The 19,451-nt window shown below is 43.7% G+C and overlaps 1 protein-coding gene across 4 annotated transcripts; it reads left to right on the top strand.

The window, feature by feature from the left end:
• The first annotated feature begins 5,171 nt into the window (after positions 1-5,171).
• On the top strand, positions 5,172-19,414 carry zfand5a (zinc finger, AN1-type domain 5a). Of its 4 annotated transcripts, none has more exons than XR_014570384.1 (7): positions 5,172-5,369; positions 11,460-11,621; positions 14,767-14,869; positions 15,098-15,183; positions 17,136-17,267; positions 17,670-18,373; positions 18,528-19,414. XR_014570384.1 is itself a non-coding variant. In XM_083784282.1 (6 exons), exons 2-6 carry the CDS (start codon positions 11,462-11,464, stop codon positions 17,816-17,818), a joined length of 630 nt encoding a protein of 209 aa, XP_083640408.1. In that variant the 5' UTR covers positions 5,172-5,369; positions 11,460-11,461; the 3' UTR covers positions 17,819-19,414. The 4 variants fall into 4 exon arrangements, 2 of the variants coding, with proteins under 2 accessions (XP_083640408.1, XP_083640409.1); XR_014570385.1 differs by having other exon boundaries at positions 17,670-18,399; XM_083784282.1 differs by having other exon boundaries at positions 17,670-19,414.
• Positions 19,415-19,451: the final 37 nt, after the last annotated feature.

Below are 19,451 nucleotides of genomic sequence, written 5' to 3'. Positions count from 1 at the left end.
ACAATGCATCAAGGTGCGATGTATTGTGAGTTTGTACAGTACATCTGCTATTTTTGAAGCATATACTGTTACCACCTCACATTAACATAACACAAAATAAATTATCTTTCAAATATGCTTTAAAGGAACACTTGCTATACAGCTGACCACATGACCATAATGTTATTCTTATTATGTTGCATTTAATTTGATAGAATAAATTGTAATTATGTATTTAACTTTGTTGAATGTATTTGTAATTACCGTATGTATTTTTTGTATGTATTTTATATGGACCCCAGGAAGACTAGCTGTCGCCATGGCGTCAGCTAATGGGGATCCATTCAATAAACAATAAACAATATATGCAGCCTTATCTAATCAATTCAAATTGTTTTGCATTGATATTGTTGATATAATAAATTAATTATTTGATCAATAGAAACATTGCGGTGAGGCGTTTGTACAATGCTCTTGTGAAGGAAAAGGGGAAATGTGTGCAGACACCACAGGTTTTAGTTTGAGACATGTATTTGCTATCAATCTCAGGCTTTTGTCAAAGGAAAGGGTTAAGAAGTGTGTGGCAATGCCTTGTTTGTGTGTGAGCACATTCTTCAAAGCATGTCAGAGTGTTTCTGCTGAGACGCAATACACATAGGGAACTGAGAACTGTCTCTATTGATTTAATTGTGTCAAAGGTGAGTACTGTGTGTGTAGTACATAATTTTTGTTTTGATTGTATTGCTGTATTGTTCTTTCTGCTTTGGCAATGTGTGTGTGTGTGTGTGTGTGTGTGTGTGTGTGTGTGTGTGTGTGTGTGTGTGTGTGTGTGTGTGTGTGTGTGTGTGTGTGTGTGTGTGTGTGTGCGCGCGGGTGTGTTCTTCTGAGGACCCATAGTAGAATTTGAGAAATAGATGTGAGAACCATTTTCCTGGTCTCCCCCCCAAAAAATAAAAATCACAATGGCATCCTAAATGTCCTCACAAGTATAGCAACGCAAATGTTAGTGGGTGAGTTTGTGCACGCGTGTGCACTGCAGTTTTATTTACAGATAACACATTGGTCAGAATGAACACAAGTCAATGTCAAAAGAGGAGATCTTGCTCTGCAATAAATCAGGCTTCATGTCTTAGTATACTATTTTCCAGCGTGCGCGTGCGTGCATGTGCGCATGCGTGCATGGGTGAATACTGTATACTCCACTAGGAACATTAGTGGAAGCCAGCAGGAAATCGGCAATAAATAAATATAATCTTGTTTTCACTGTGCTGTTCCAGTGGACACTGCTGCTGTGTGCTGTACTGTATACTATTCTCCAGGTTGGTACAAACCAGACAGAACAAAGCGTCTCCGCTGTCACCTTGTTTTCCACGAACTCGATTCATTAGTACAAACTCAAAACATACACAGGTATGCGCGCATGCACGCACGCGCAGCGCGCACACACACACACACACACACGCACCTGTTTTCCTTCTCCCCAGGATGTCCTGGTGTGTGTGTGTGTGTGTGTGTGTGTGTGTGTGTGTGTGTGAATACGTTGGGGCTTGTTTGAGGCCTGCGGGCCAAAACGTACCTAATGCACACCTGACCCGTATGCTAGTATTACTACTGCAAACATGTTGTGAAGAATGTTGTTGAAACGGGTGCAAAACGGAGTAGAGTTGAAAAATAAATAATAACAATAATGTGCTGATGATGCGTTTGATTAAATGCTGGCAGACAATGCAATATGCAGGGCCATAATCTTCACCTATTGCCAGCCAGGTTCTGCTCAAGTTTTCGATAACAAGAGGGTGCCTAGAATAGAGCCCTGAGTTATGTATGTAGGGTTTAAGCGTTTTTCAAAGGAGAGTTTTTCCCTTGCCATCGTCGCCAAGCGCGTGTTCATGTTGGATTGCCACAAGAAAGAGTATGATCTTAGCCTGCTCTAAGTGTCTTGAGAGTACTTGCTGTGATATTTGTGCCAAGTGTAGAGGCAATTGGACAACGGATTTGTCACCATTTTTATTTGTCTTGTCATTTAACTGGACAATGTGTTTTATGGACATACATTTCCCAATCGTGTTTGACCTGCATGCTACCAAAACGAACGTGCTGATCAGAGGGATTTCAGGCTCTTGTGTGCTGCTGTCAGCAGGCAGCACCCTGGAAACATGTTGACTCGGTTAATGTCAACAACACACAAGCAGGGGAGTGGGAGAGTTCTGGCGTCACCCACACAGCAGCTCACGGCCTCACGCCTTACAAACATATGGCCGACTATGTCTCTAGAGTCTATAGAACAGTGGTTCCCAAACCTTTCAGGTCAAGACCCAAAAGAGAGAATAAATATTTGCCCGGGACCCAAACTAGTGAAAGTAGCTGATCTGCACTTGTAGATCGGCTATTTTCACCACTACTTATTTTTTTTTCTTTTTTATAAAAAAGGAAAGGAGTGATGCGTTTGACCATGGACCCCCAATGTGAAAAGTTTACACCATGGACCCCCACAAGAGAAGATTCATCAACATTAATTTGTCAAGACTTATAAACAATAAAATAGGGCTTAATAAACTGTTCCCCCATTTTGCTGGGCGACCCCGTGGAGGCGTGGAACCCCCTCAAGGACCGGCAAGGGGGTCCCCAGACTCCTCTTTGAGAAGCAGTGGTCAAGAGAGTGGGACAGATGTTAACATGAAGAAAAACAACACTATGCCTTTTCTCACACACCATATAGCCCAAGGGAAGGGATCCCCCTTATTGCCCCCTGATCGCCTGCCTGATCGTCACGTTCCTTGTTCACTGTGGCCAGGTCAGCATTATTCACCGTTCATTTGGGGTGGATTACTCAATAGGGATAAAGAGATGTTGTCCTTGAACGAGGATGACGAATAGATGTGTAATAATAATAATAAGGCATACCTCACCGACTCGCAAGCCCCGCCCCTGCCTTTCACAGTGTACTGTAAATTGTAGGACAAGCTTTGCATAAGGTATATTATTGCCATAATGTTTTATATAAGGCATCTCTTCCTGTTACACATTACAACTAGGCTACTATAACCTAGTACTAACATCAGGCTATATCAGGTCTAGCTGAGTTTATGTTGAATATCGAAGATTAACTGTTTTGGGCGAGTTACTTTGCAAAATGTAAAGTCAAGCTACCAATAAAAAGGTAAGTGAGGACAAAAAGAGGAAATAAATCTGCAGTTGGGTGGAGATGCAGAATTCTCTTGTGATGTGATGAAGAACTGCACTGAAAAGTGAAAACTATGATGTTTTATGTCCATGTGCCACTGAAAATGTGATTGATTGATTAACAGTTTGCGAAAACAAAAAGGCATGGTAGCACACTGGCACAGATTTTAACAAAATAATGCTAAAAGGATTAGGTCGGGGCTCGGTCATTTCCATTGAGGTCCTTTGTATTAGTCTGTGATGTAGCCCTCTATCTAGCCCAGCTACTGTTGTTGGGGCATTTGTCACTATACACCATTTGATAACTAGCTATGTACTAGATTATAGCTTTGCAGAGTAGTACAAAATATGGTTATTGCTAGGCATAAAGGAAATGTAGATTAGGCTATCTAGCATTACAGGGAGGCTGAAACTCATGACAGAAACGGCTGCTTTTTGATTGAGTGAGTGTGATTGATTTGAAAACTTTATTACAAAGTTTGTTAAAATTAGGTCTACAGGTAGGGTAGCACAGTCACGCTAAATAAAGGATAACACAAAAAGCCCCATTGTGATCCAACTCCTTTGAACTCTAGACTAGTCAGTCAGCACATCAGTAATAGTAGGCTATTTCTGAATACATAAAATGCAATGTATTGATACAAAACTCAGTAGCATCAAAAGGTACAGAGAAAGGAGGGTGGGGTCAGGGGGCAGAGCCAGAGGATGAAAGTATGACTGCCAGGGTGTGTGTGTGTGACTGTGTGTGCGTGACTGTGTGTGTGCCAAATAATTCTGTTTCGGCTGTTATAGGCAGTTTGTCTGTGTGGATAAGGAGGTGCCATGTGTAGCCTATCCTTAAGTGAACATGAACTGTCAACCCCGTTATATTTGTTTCCTTGTAAAATTAATTGTAATTTGTGGATTCAAATAAAGAAACCAAATATGTGTGTGCACACACCACCCCCCCCCCCCGCCGCAGCGCGGAAAAAAAGAAGTTGTTTTCGCTGGTACTTTTAAAGCAGCTTCTATAGGCCAATGTCCAAGCCAAGGTGAGGACTTTCAGGACTATATTATTATGAGAGAGAGAGAGAGAGAGAGAGAGAGAGAGAGAGAGAGGGAGATATAGAGAGATACGGAGGGAGAGAGAGATCATAGGTGGCGGGTGCGTTTTACCTTTGGGTAGGCTACAGAATTGCGTTGGGGGGGACTGTCGCGGCCGAGCGAAGCGAGGCCGCCGCCGCGGATTTATTTATTTCCCAAATGGTCTAAAAATGAGTTATTTAGCATACTTTTACCAATGAATTAGCCTATACACAAACAGCGACTGATCAGCCTATTTTGGACGATATGGGTCTTTTCTCGAGTCAGTGTGTAGTCCCACTAGTCTGTGTAGGGTTAGGTCTCTTTGGTGAATTCTTGATCAGTGTTATTATGTCACGCCTCAAGAACAACTACAAAAGAAACCCGATTAGCACTTTTTAACACCTCTTGGACGGCCGGTGTCTCTCAAGACAGACTGTTGCCTCCTGCCAACAACAGGGGAGGCGCTGTTTTCCCGAATATTTGACGATGGGATTCTCAGATTGCCGGCGGAGAGGTCCAAAATGTTCGGAATTCCCAGAAAATATGTAATGTAAATGTAAAATGTCCACGAAAATCTTCATGGGGGCCTAAAGGGGCCCTGGGTATCTTCATGGGGGCTGTGGCCCCCACAGACTCTACGTTGTTGGTGTGTGTTGTTGAATAGTTACTGCCCAACAATGATCATTATAAATATTATTTACATGCACAGAATCTAAGCCCTTTGAGAGTTGAATAATAATTGTCTACATGGCAGTGCACTTTAATACCAACCAACGTCTGAAGTAACAAGTCAAGGCAATACAAGTACCTCATAAGACGGCATTCGGGGGCACCGCGGGCAGCCAATGGCGACACGTCGTTCCAGCCGCGACGTCACTGGCCACTCCTCCTTACTAAAGAAGGAAACAAACAGCCAAGCCAAGAGGACAGACAGACATATACAGATAGTGACACACAGACAGGGAGACAGACGAGAAACTGAATTACAGCTATCTATTCTCGGTCTCAAACGGAGGACACACCAAGGGGAAAAAATAACATTTAATCTGTTTCCACACAATTATTTTTTTTCCCGCTGAAGATTTGCGGATACAATCTTTTAATTTTTTCCCTGTCTGGAGAATCTAGCATTTCATTTACAGGTGAGAATCTATGATGGATTGTGTTCTTTTTGCGTGTGTGTGGGGGGGGGGGGGGAACTAAGCCTACTGTGTTCAACAAAAGACCATTGTTCCATTATTATTTGTTTTGTCTTATCTTGGAATATCTGTTCGGGGCCATGGCGACATTTAAACCGTTGTATAGATGCTGGATTTATTGAGGGGTTTTGTGCTGGTTTAGAGGCAGGCAGCACTGCTCTGTGCTTAAAATAATCACAAGCCTACAAACGTGACCTGTCTGCCTGGATAGGAAAAACAAGGGAGGAGGAGGGGGGCAGGAGCACAGCAAGCTACTAGCTAGTGGCTGTTGACTATCCGATTCTTACGGGGGGGTGGTGGGGGTGAAACTAAGCAAAAAAAGACTGTTTAGAAAACGATGATTGACCAAATAAATGGTCGTTAGATTGATGGAAAATGTTGATACATGGGGTGAATGTGGAGTGGATGGATGGCCGAGGTGCCATTGTCTGGTGGTGTGTGTGGGGGGGGGCTTTTGTTTGTTCTGAGGGAAAACGTACAGTAGGCCTACAGTGTCCTAGTCTGAACGTGGTTGGAATATTGTTTTTGATGTTGAACTTGTTATTTAGTTGAAAATCGTTTGTAGTTTCTTCGTATCTTAATGGACACACCAGTGTAGGCAAAGGGAAGAAAAATAAATGGAGGAGGGGGAGATTTCTCTTGTCTAAACAGGAAGCAAGTGGGTTTTTAGACAAAGGGAGAAAGAAACAAAGGGACCAAACATAAGCCGCTATATTATACCTTGTTCCTTGTATAACATGGTAATATCAGTATCATCTTAAACCCGTTAGAATGATTAGATAAGATACATTGTATCATTATAGTTACTCCCTCCACTGGGCTGTTGGCTAATGTAGCAATGCTCTACTGTTACTAGCCCCGTTTCCTTTTGTTTAAAAGCTTCATCGGTTTAAGTCGCTTGGCCGACAAACAGATCTACAGTTGTTGGGCTTGTAGATCCGTTCTCGTGTGTGTGCGCAAAGTGATACGGTGGCGTATAAACGAGGCCTCGTTGGAGTGACTCAGTACTTTCTGAAACATGAGCTGCTAGCAGGGAGAACAATCATCCTTTCTGTTGTTGCCTGGGCCCTAGAAAACACACCAGGCTGTGGCTATCATCATTCATAACCCACTTGGTTTAAATGTATATCACACCCCGTTGACCCGTCTGTAATTACAATCATAAATGGCGTCATCATCTAACCCTTTTAAGTGATTTCTACTATGCTCAACAACAACTAGCCTCGGAGGAGACAGCAGGCGTTTCACTCAACAACAGATAACAGTGGAAAAACGATTGCCCTTGCCCCACCACCCATTTTGACGCTAGTTTGGTTATTGTGAAAGAAACTCGTCTCGAACCCCATGCATTGCAGATCATGGGCATGGCGTCGTGCTGGTGAATCATTGTGCCAGAGACTATGCTGATTCTGTGCCAAGTTGACGGAAATCCCCCCAACTTACCCTGTCTGCCTGCTGACGAGGGCTTCGCCACCGACGGCAATAGGCTAGTAATCATCATGGGCACCATGACACTATACTGTAGTTCAAGTGATTCTCAAAACTTTGTTATTTAAGTTTTGAGAATGGACGGAGGTCGAGGACCCCCACACACCCGTTTGGTATGCGACGTAGCGCAGCCATTTGTAGTGCACTGTCAAGGGGTTGCGGTTGATTGATAATTGATTGAATACTTGTCTTTATTAGTTTAGAAATAAACGACACGAGGTCAGCCATTTTATGCTATAAGGATAACACAACCAAATCATGGGAGCTTGTTACCATTGTGGTATGTATTCAATAGGGTCCATTGCGTGCCATTTCAGTTATAGAGGATTTATTAAAAGGTCCGTTTTGGTCCTCAACTATCAGTCATTTAGCTTTGGACCCTCTGGAACCCCCAAGGACCCCTGGGGACCCCCGGACCCCACTTTGAGAAGCAATGGTCTAGTTTCTGGCTGGTCATACATTGTCGTGAAGACTCGTGATAACGAACAGATGTGTGACGTTTGACTGACAGGTGGGCCCTAACATGGGCCCCTGACAACTGAGCTGACTGTCCATTGTTCCATTGTGTTGTTACTAGAGATGACGACACTTATTAGAAGAACCAAGCCCTAATGATGGCCCTAGGGCAAGTTAATCTCTTTTGTTGACTGAACAAAGCCAGTAAAAAACAAAACAATAAAAGGAACCAAGATGGATTTTTGTTTTGTTTGTTTCTCGGATAAATTAGCCAGCTAGATATGATAAAGTGGAAACGATGCCTAATGTGTGTGAGATATATATATATATATACCGGTACTGAACCTTTTACAAGCACGCTAACATGTTGTAATACAAATTGCATTCGTCACTGTTGTGTGTGTGCGCATTGCATTTCTCAGCACAGTCAGCAGCAAACACACGTGATGTAGTGGGAGAGAGAGCTTTCAGCTTTGTGGGTTTTTCCTAGGAAACCCTTTGTTGACACGCCTGTGGTAGCATGCAGGGCAGAACACGGGGGGGGGGGGGGGTTCTCTCTGAAGATTTAACAGGATTTTGTTTGTCCGTTGTCGAGGTCAGGACACCTCCAGGGGTCTAACAGGACATTCTGAAGACTCTACTGGAACATTAGTCGTCCCTGGTTTTTTACTGCTGTGCCGTGTTTGTGTCCCTGACCAGAATACAGATAGGCTAAGCCACTGCCAGGCAGGTAGAGAGCGCCGCCACCACCAACAGCAGCTGCCTCGTCGCTGTATACAACAGGTTCAGGAGTTGTTTATGCTAATGAAACACGATACCGGTCGTGTGCTTGCCTGCCGCTGAGCCCTTTTGCGGCCAGTTGCCAGCGGTAGTAGGTTTGTGTAGAAAAACTGAACGTCACACTGGTCACGGTGCCAGCAGGGGTGGTTAAAGAGGATTTGCTCAATAGTAGGCCTACATCCAAAGGGACAGGATATTGCATACTACACTACACATCAAGGCCTTTTCTCCTCGCTGCCTGGTTCGGTTGTGTGTTGGCTGGTTGGTTCTTTGTGTGGGTTTTGGTATGATTGCCTCAGACAACTTCTCTTCTCCCATTACACAACTTCCTGCCCCTGACGTGTTGTGTTTCGTTGCTGCAGTCAGAGCTAGCAGGGCTGCAACGTCTTGTCACGTTTCCCCAACTTAAGTCCAGATGCTCTCCTTCTCTCTCTCTCTGTGTGTGTGTGTGTGTGTGTGTGTGTGTGTGTGTGTGTGTGTGTGTGTGTGTGTGTGTGTGTGTGTGTGTGTGTGTGTGTGTGTGTGTGTGTGTGTGTGTGTGTGTGTGTGTGTGTGTGTGTGTGTGTGTGTGTGTGTGTGTGTGTGTGTGTGTGTGTGTGTGTGTGTGTGTGTGTGTGTGTGTGTGTGCTTGTGCTTGTATTTTACTATACTTGTCAGGGCCAAATGTCCCACAAGTATAGTAGAATTTGAGAAATAGCACATTCCTGGTCCTCACATTAAGATACATGGTTCTTTTTACACATTTAGAGGTTAGGTATAGGGGTTAGGGTTGGTGATTTCCCTATTTTTTTACTTAGTTGTGCGGCGATATCACACAGAAGAATGGCCGATATGCTATTGGGCAGCTGTTTTAACAGTGTTCTTAAACTTCAATGTCCTCACACAAGTATACCAATTTAAACGTACGACTGTTTGGGAAAATTGTGGAGGAAGTTTTGGATTACTCATATCTCTCTTGTGGCGACAGAACCACAGTTAAACTGAACTATTTTGAAACGGTCCGCTGAACTATTTTGAAACGTTGCGCTGTCTCGTCTTGAAACTTGTTGGTTCACTCTGTTCTTCCTCTGCCAGTAACAGTCAGACATTCTCCTCTGTGTGGGTAAGATAAAGTAAAGTGTCTTTTATTATGTGTCCCTGGCAGGAGGAAACAACGAGGCTGGCTGATTGAGACACATTACCGTCGACAGTTATGTATGGTAATCATCGCACAAAGTGATGACTCACGAGTTGTCATAAAACTTTGTGATGCCATGATAGTGGAGTTTAGCAGGCTCGTGGTTCCCTCGTTAACCCATTAGGACCTGAGGCCGATTCTACCCCATCTAAAAATGTTTTGTGCCAGGGACTGCCCCAGAGAGAAGATTTGTGTTAAAAAAAACATCTAAACTATTGAAACATTTTCAAACACTTTCAAGATTTTTCAAAAATAGCAGATGTACAAAGGCTGTGAGATTGTATATCTGCTATTTTTGATAAGCATTGTTCTAAGTGTTACTGTTTTCTCACTTTTCTAAACTTGTTTTTCTGTATAATGTATTAGCTAAAATGTAAAATTACACAGATGCTTTCCCTGATTGAAGGTCAACTCTCACACATATCTCATCACATTTATGTTTTGAACCAGCAAATTCTCAGTGGGCCCCCAAATAATTGGCTCAAACACATAGAATTGCAACGATAATAAAGGCAGCTGTGTGAAGTGGTCGGATCGATGGGTGGGCCATGGACACTTTCGGGTTTTGTGTTGGACCATGATCCAGGAAAGCTTGGGAACCACTGACTGCCTTAAAGGCGCAGTGAAACGGAAATGGTGAACAACATGAAAATGGTGTTTCAACATGAAACACCGGTCTGAAGTTTCTGAACCAATCAGACCGTTGCATCCCTTCAGGCGATGGGACGGTAGCTATGCTAGGCGCAACAGCGTGGTGTTGTTTGTTTATAAATCATATGGTCGGCCAGCACAACCAGTTTACTGTTATGTGGCTTATTTCTTCCATATAATGTTTTCAGATACATATTCTAGCGTGATGATTAAGTTGAAAGCGAGTAATACACTGTCTGGATGTTATCTGGAATGGAAATAAAAACGGAGTATTCTGTAATCAATAGCAGCTGTGATGGACGGACGCACAAATATGGGAAATTAAACGGGTGAGCTTCATTGTTATTGGCTTTTATCGATGTGTATCTCTACACGTCATCACGCAGCACGTTTTCGTTTTAATAAATAAATAATGCAATCGTTTTTATGGACCTTTGATATAAAAACACACAGAAATGAGAATTTTCACATTTCTTTGGCATCCATTGTTAGGTATGCCCATATAATGACCACGGATATGGTCTAAAAGTGTGAAAAACGTCTTTTTCATTTCACTGCACCTTTAAGGGCATCTCTCACAGATCTCATCTGATTTTCCCATGTTGCAAACAAACCGGCGGTGCCTCGGGGGTAGAGTGGCCTGATGGTAACCGCAAGGTTGCCAGTTTGAACCCCTAATTGCTCCTGATGTGATGCTTGGTGCCTTGCATGGTATCCGCCAGCTGTGTGTGTGAATGGGTGAATTTATGTAAAGCGCCTTGGATAAAGGCGCTATATAAATGCACCATTTACCATTTTATCATAAAAAGGACAGATTTTTCAGAGGCTGTTGTCGTCGTCTCATCTGTGTGATGTCAGACACAGCCTCGTGCCAGGTTCTTCTCTGAGCCGTGCCAGGTTTTCTCTGAATTGTGTGGAGGGGGGAGGAAGAGGGGGGGACGGGACTGTACAAAGTTGCGGGGACGGAACGTAACGTGGCTCTTCTGCCAAGGTGCTGCTGAACGAGAACGAGAACAACACTGTTGTTTGTTCCTGTGATCTACTGCAGAGAAGTTTCCTCATCGGCTCATTCATGACTGCGTTCAGCAGTGGTGGAACGTGACTAAAGTGTATTTAGCCTACTTTAGCGCTGTACTATAATGTTTAGGTATTTGCACATGGGTATTTCCAAGTTCCAACACTTTTACTTCCACTCTTGGATCCAAATATTGTACTTTTTTACTCCTACATTAGTGGACATTAGTGGAGTTTAAAGAAAACCGTATAGTATAAAAGGAGCAGAGCTCGGCAGACCTCTCCCAATCTAACGGCTTCTAACCAACACACTGAACAATCACACACACACACCGCTCTTCACATTGTCCAATAGCACACTGCTTCTCAACGTGGGGCCCGGGTTCCCACTGGGGTCCTGTTCCGGGGGGTGCATGTCCCCCAGAAAAACACACACATTCTAATCAGCTCTCTCTCTCTCGTTTCAGCGATGGCCCAAGAGACTAATCAGAGCGCGGTGCCCATGCTTTGTGCCACTGGCTGTGGTTTCTATGGCAACCCCAGAACCAATGGCATGTGCTCAGTGTGTTACAAGGATCACCTGAATCGACAGCAGAACAGTGACCGCATGAGCCCACTCAGCCCTATGGGTAAGAGACACACACACACACACATACACTACTATACTTGGGAAGACATCAGCATTTTAGGGTGGTAAATCATATGAATGCAGTTTTTACCATTTTTTAAGCCCACAGCCAAAAATGTCAGATCTATGCATTGTGATGTGAGATTGTAGGCCCGATATTTTCGTATAAATCAGGCATAAAGGTCCTTACAGACGGGATGCGTTTTTCAGAGAACGCCGCTAAAAATCTGAAAAATGCAGCAATGTGCACCTCGCACACCTTAACTCTTCACTCTTCTTTTAACCATACAACAACTATTTCTCTTGTGAGGATAGTAAATGGTCAACGTATATTTATTGAATTCTACTGTACTGTACTGTACTTGAATTCTACTGTACTACACAAATAGAGATGTCCATGTTCTTCTGAAATCATTATTGTCATGACTCATGAGTCACCACAGGGCAATAATCTACCTTTTTATAGCCCAAACCTTATTGTTGGATAGTCTGGATTTTCGGTGGTGAGGTGACCACCGCTCCAGTGGTGAGCGGACCATCGGAGCTGAAATAACGTTGAGCGGTGGTGAGTAAAAACAGAGAGAAGGGCTGGAGCGGTGGCGGTGGTTTGCTCTTCACCGCGGCTCGTGACGTCATGTTGTAGTTCGGTGGTCACCCCACCACCGTAAATCCAGACTATGTATGAGCCTTAAGTGTTGACTATGTTGAGATTTATAGCACAAACATAAGTTATTATTAAACTGTTGACTATGTTTGGATTGCTACATCTAATAGATTCAAATCTCATAATGCGACTAAATCGGTTTACGAGCCGTTTTTTTATTTATTTAGGGACATCTACATTTTCAGCTGGAGGCCAAGGAGAGGACATTGTTTATTTTCTCACTCCTCTCCTCTATGCCCAGCCTCCCTGTTGTTCCACTCACACAATGATGAAAGACAGCTGTTTGCTACATAACAATGTATTGGTTGGGTGGGGTTGTGTGTGTGTGTGTGTGTTGCAGGGGTTCACTCCCTCCAACCCAAACCTTTTAGCCCGTGACCCAAAAGAGAAATGGGATCTCTCACTAGTGAAAATGGCAATGGGTGGGGGGCTGTGTTTCAATGGATCCAATGTAGTTATTATTTAGTCACAAGCTCTTGTTAATGAATGTGATTCAGTGGTTCAATATTTATGAAGGGAGACTTCACCCATTTTCACCTTATCTTCATATAATTTGTCTTCATTAATGCTCATTATAAGCCCCTATACTTGTCTGTGTCTCATAGCAGAGCTGTGGACACTTCAGAAACCCACATTTATTTATTAAGATTTCAATCTTTTTATTTCGATTTTTATTAAACGTGGGAACAATGGCTTTCATTATAGAATGCTAACTTTCCAGGAATAGAAAGCCTGCAGTTTTTGTTAGCTTGGATTCCCCATCAATGATGTCACTGATTTCTGAAATGTCCACAGCCCTCCTCTGACACAGGTCAAGTAGAAAATAATTTATCATGAGTATTAGTGAGGACCAATTATACGAAGATACATTGGAAATGGCTGAAGTTGACCTTTCACCACTTTCAGTTTTGCGTAAAATTTTTCTAAACTAGCAAAAATAGCAGATCTACAAGCTCCTTTATAAATATATAGGCTCGCAATCTGTCAAGGTGACGTGTTGTGACTGTGAGCCTATTTATTTTGCCTGTCATTTTGATAGCTTTTGTGAGAGTAGCAGTCTAGCAGTAGATCTGAAGTAGATCAGCCATTTTTGCATGCCACCATTGTACATTATAATAGAGTTGAGTGGTTAGACCAAGTGTGTGTGTGTGTGTGTGTGTGTGTGTGTGTGTGTGAAGGCAAATTGTTTCTCTCTTATAATATAAATATAATAAGTAGGTTATTGGTTCAAAATCATCTGTCTGGTGGAAACCTCAAACTGTGAACAAGTGGCGGCATTAACTTAACCCCCTAGTGGCCAATGACGTAATCTGCGTGTTAAATCAACAAATCCCTCGTGGCCAAGGACGTTATTGACGTACTGCCCTGCCAGTACGTCTTATTATAACAAAATAATGTAACTTTTAGACTTTTTTTTTCTTCTTTTTATGTAATCTACCAAAAACCGGCTGAAATCCGCGCGATCGTGCACTATCGTGCACTCGCACCGTCTCTGTGATTCGCGGCAATTTTTTTGATATTTTGGGATGTTCCTGGCCGTTTTTGGGCTTAATTTGACTAAGTTATGAAAAAGCTAGTGTTAGCTTAGCAATCCGGACAGCCAAGCTATCTGTTTGGGGTCAAACTACCCTCGGTTGTTTACCTCCGTTTGACAGGAAGTGATTTAGCCAGATTTGACACTTTAGCCAAAATCAGCATAATGGTGCGTTCCCGCCATCTGGTGGCAATTCTGGGTATTACTTTGAAAGTGAAAGTAAAAAGTGAAATATATTATTTAGATCGCTGAGCTCTATTTTTCCATTAAAATGACGAAAGAAATGGTCCTCTGGCCAGCATTGGCCAGCTTTGGCGACTTTTTGAATGGCAAATGAAAAATGTGAGATATGACCACAATGTCACGAAATGTCTAATTTTAAAGCTCCAAGTCACTACTTTACAATGAAAAAATAATTATGATTATAGCACGTTCCATCGTTTACTTATAAGCTTATAGTAGACCTTGGTTTCAGTGCAAAGTTAAACCAAGGTGTACTAAAATGCTTATAAGTAAACGAGGGAACATGATAGAAACATAATTATGTTTTTGCTATAAAGTAGAGATTTGCAGCTTTAAAATTAGACATTTCGTGACATTGTGGTCATATCTCACATTTTTCTATTGCCATTCAAAAAGTCGCCAAATCTGGCCCAATGCACAATAAGATGTTATTAAATCTAGCAATAAGAGGGTTGAAAAAATGAACACAAAATAGGTAAAAGAAAGCGATAAGAGGTTTCTTCCCGACAGCAACGAAATATGGGTTTTGATATATTTTGGGCTAATATTGTCCAGCCCCTCATACAGATTTAAAGGTATATTCAGTGATTTCACTCAAAAAACCGTAGGTAAGTGATATTTGAATTAAGTGAAATCACTGAATATACCTTTAATCTCGGCTTTGTTTCACGTCTCATGTCTTGTGCACTTTGTCTCCCCCCGCAGGTGGTGCCGGTAGTGCTACCTCAGAGGCCTCGGCAATCCAGAGACTAGAAGCCAGTCTAGCCAAGGTGGACGCCATGCCGGTCTCTTCAGCGGACATGGCTAGGTTAGTTCTCTCTTCTGTTGTTAGTTTAAGATTGGAACGTATTGCCATGTTCCAAAGGGAATCTCTCTGAGCATGTCTTGGATATTTCATAAAAGCAAAGGCTAAAAGCCTCAATCTGTAATTTATTCACCCGTAGAACAGCAACCAAAACATGATCATTTTACATGTTTTTAGGAAGCGGCGCTAGTGTGAAGGGCTAACCGATTCCTATCTCTTATCTCCCTGTAGAACTATTCAAGGCTCTCTTCCGGTGACTCAGCAAATGACAGAGATGAGCATCTCGAGAGAGAACAAGACGGAACCCCTAGAGCCTGGTAAGACACACACACGAACACACACACACACATTCAGTGTACAACTGGCAGACACACAGACCCTAGTCTAAAGGCAACCATTGCTCGGTATGATCCACTTCAGGGCCGAGGTTTATTTTCGACGTGAACCTCCGACCCGCAGCTATCACTTTTCCCTTACAGCCTCCCCAAGATATGGAGGCTGTCTAGAAATAAAAGCCTGCTTCAAAAATACCTCCTCGCTGTGGAGAGCCATTGAGATTCTTCGATGCCTGCCGCGTGCCAACGTCTTTCTCAGAACGGCACGCTATCCTGTCGAGCGTATCGTCGCCGTCGGCTGAAAACCTCACATGTCCAAAACTGTTACATTTCAGGATTCAAATTCCAAAAACGGCAAAAGTACTAGATCTACATTTCGAGCTCGTGGGTCTGCGCCTTTTGATGCCTTTTCTGTGATGCTGTAGTGTAGTGTGATCAATAGAGCGTTGATGTACTAACTTTCGCCGGAAGTAGCCGAGCTTGTAGATTGGCCATTTCCAGCGAAGACATTTGGGCCAAGAAATGAATTGATTCATATTGGATATTTCAATCAATCAATTAGATTAAAGCATGGGTGATTTTTTTTTAAGTTGATAAACATGCATGCAAGCTGTCATGGTTAGGTGCCTACTTTGAACATAAGATTTAGGATTTATTTTTCTTAACGTTGTGAATGTGTGAAATCTTTGACAATATTTGGGATATTTACCGAAGGCCCAGATGTATTTTAGCGTTTAGTGGTATAATGATACAAGCTTGATCTACAACGAGACAAAACCTGAACTTCTGCTAGTTTAGCTAATTTTTGCCGATAATGACATGCACCAGAATTGGAACGCCAGGGGCTTAACGTGGTTATAGATGCTGGTGTGGTGACTTGCATGTGAATGGGAGGAGACGTGTGGTTGTCTACACACCCACCGCAGGCCAACATATGACAAGGACCACAGTAAACATGGCATGGGCTCTATGCACACACGCCGTTTTGGAAAGAACTTGGGCTCTTCCCACTTCCTTCACAGGTGTTATAGATGAAGGCTATGTTCCATTCTGGTCAAACAGAGTCATGGAGCTGCTATTGTGCGTGTTGGCTCGCAGTAAACACTCTGCTACATCAGTGGGCCTCAAAGTGTCCTTGAGTTTGGGTCTGTAACTAGTGTACAGATGGAAACAAATGGGCCCTTTATGAGTTATGGGGGTCCTTGAAATTAAAATGTTTGAGAACCACTGTACACTAAATGGAATAGCGGAGCCTTAATTAGTATTATCAGTAACACCTGTGAAGGAAGTAGGAAGAGCTATTCTGTGTTCATAGAGAAAAACAAGGAATGATGACATAGTCATAATGTGTCCGGTGAAACAGGCGCTGTTTCTGTTTGTTTGTATGTTTTGTTTGTTTCTCTAATCGCAATCTCGCGGCCGTTGCGGTGGCAGAGTTCTGTGCGTTGTCTCCGTTTTTGTCTTTGTTTTCCCATATTATTGTTATTATTATTATTATTATTTTAGTAAAGTGTATGTTTCTGAGTGGCAACAGTGCGGCAGTTGTTTGCGTTTGTTTCCGCCGTTCTGTGCGTGGTTCAATGACTGTTTTGTTGTGGCTTTCCTGCAGTCCATGCAGTTAGCTCATAACAACGGCCCTTTCGCAGTGCGTGTCATAGCTTAGGAGGCAGGCAATCATACTATGCGATTGGCTGGCAGCGTTTCAGAGTATGGTTCAGACTGTCATTGGTTTAGGTGGCGTTTCAAGGTATGGGGTCAGACTCCCATTGGCTTAGGCAGCATGATGATGACTGATGAAGAAGACTAGGTCGCTTACATTTCATGAGCTTTCATTAAGTCAGGTTTTACCTGACAAAAAGAAAAGATTTTTTTTTTTTTTAAACACGTGACTTAAGAAGTATTTTTGGTGTCTGTGTTGTTCCTCCTTGTTGTAGTTGTGAGCCAGCCCACTGCTTCCAGTGGCAGCCCCGTAGCTTCTTCTTCCAGCGCCGATGACGGCAAGGGGGACGGCCACAAACCCAAGAAGGCTAGATGCTTCATGTGCCGCAAGAGGGTCGGACTGACAGGTGAGCCTGGGAAACGATGTACAATTCAGCCTCTTAGCAGTGAGCAGCTTGTAGATCGTTTTTGTCTCTTTTTTTTTCTTCTTTTAATTATTGTTTTAAATGATTTGTTGACCACCTGGTTTTGTTAGCATTACGTTGTGCTTTAGCTATTGAAAAATAGCAGATCTACAAGCTCATAGCGCGCCACCAAGTGGCGCGCTACGAGCTTGTAGGTCTGCTATTTTCGAAAAAATCGAAGAGCGACTGACATACAGTAGAAGACATTTTCAGAGTCTGATCTCGGGTCAGAATGGAAAACTGTCAGGACGTAGAAGACATTTTTTTTTAATCTGATCTCTGGTCAGAATGGGTTAAACAGGCCGTTGACCTTTTGTGACCTCTTGTGTTCTTGCTGCCACACAGGGTTCGACTGCCGCTGCGGCAACCTCTTCTGCGGGATCCATCGGTACTCCGACAAGCACAACTGTCCCTACGACTACAAGGCCGAGGCCGCCGCCAAGATCCGCAAGGAGAATCCCGTGGTGGTCGCCGACAAGATCCAGAGAATATAGAGGAAGGGAGAGAAAAAAGGAACATCAGCGACCACGACGACATAAACCCTGATGAAACCTTTTGACAAAGACTGGAGTACGAGTGCGAACATTGGACAATGAACACTGGCATGGGTGGTTAACAAAAGGATTTAAAAGAAAAAAAAACAAAACCAAGGACTCGATCTTTTAAGATGCTGCCTCGAGATAAGAAATTAAGGAAAAGAGAAGAAAAAAAAGTCAAGGTCCTGTTTGAGGGGCGATGCATGAATGATCACTTTTCTCCTTATTTTGACGAATTCATTAGTTTGTTTTATCCTACCTTTTCCTGTGGTGTGTCTTTGCCGCTCTTTGATCTTTTTTTTTTTTTTTTTTAAGAATATGTATCGTCTTATTACAGAGCTGCCCAGGTGAACTGTGCTAGATATGCTGTGCTCCTCTCACCTAAAGCAGGCGCCATTTTGTGCCAAACCGCAGGGTAGCCATTTTGATTTGACCATGTCAACTCGTGGCATGAAGCTTGACAGGTCTTTTCAACCTTTTACATTCAGATGTCACGACGACTACGCCAGAGCTGTGGCCCCCTCCGTTACGCCAGAGCTGTGGCCCCCTCCGTTACGCCAGAGCTGTGGCCCCCTCCGTTACGCCAGAGCTGTGGCCCCCTCCGTTACGCCAGAGCTGTGGCCCCCTCCGTTACGCCAGAGCTGTGGCCCCCTCCGTTACGCCAGAGCTGTGGCCCCCTCCGTTACGCCAGAGCTGTGGCCCCCCCTCCGTTCCATTCTGTGACCCTTTCATTCTGTGTTCCGTTTTAGTATTGAAGTCAGATGACAACTAACGCCCCACTATGCACAAGGGGCTTTCGTCGATTTGTCTCTGTCTCTCCTAGCTTTACCTACCTCACAGCCGACACTTCAATCTTTCATTTTTCTTCCCCCGCTCGACTCCTCTACTTTCTCAGAATCTCACCCAAGAGAGCCTGGGACAGAAACGACAGGTCATTGTTGTAAACCCTCACGGTCTCTACTCTGAGCCAGCCGCCCGCCCGCGGTGGCTCTGAGACAACACGCCCGCCACGTGGGCTGCAGGTCGTCTCGACCGCGATGACGACCGGAGGTCGTTCGTGTTCGAGAGGCGAAAGGTGTCATAGAAATAAAAGATGGGGGGGGGGGGGGGGGGGGGGGGACACTGGCTCTTTCATCGCTGAACATGTGAGTGACGGTAATGGATGGGTGAAGGAAGCTCCCCTGCTGCTCTGAGTTCAGATTGTAGACTGTACCCTTCACACTGGAAACCCAAATCAGATTTATATTAATATCCAGATTTCAGTCAGATTGGTGATGGAAACAAATGATTGGAAACGAGATTTATTTTTACGAATGAGATTTGAATCTGATTTCCAAACTTTTGTCTCAGTCCTGCCAAACGTAGCCGATCTCGCAGCTCCTTGTGAGCCTGTAGAGCAGCTATTTTGGCCACAACTCCAATGTGAGGCCTTGCAAATGTGTGGACGGTCAGTCCTAAAGATCTGATCTGTGAGACTACATCAGATCCGCCCGCAGTCATGGACTCCCTTGTAGCTCGGGCAGAGGGCTTGTTGTTTAATGATCCGGAGGGGAGGGGGGGGGGGGATCACTGTATGGGGGGGGGGGGGGAA

This window comes from Protomyctophum parallelum (assembly GCF_964188405.1).
Source record: "Protomyctophum parallelum genome assembly, chromosome: 15".
In the NCBI taxonomy this organism is placed as follows: Eukaryota; Metazoa; Chordata; class Actinopteri; order Myctophiformes; family Myctophidae; genus Protomyctophum; species Protomyctophum parallelum.
Note: the sequence above shows the minus strand (reverse complement) of the source record. Positions and strands in the feature narration are given on the sequence as shown.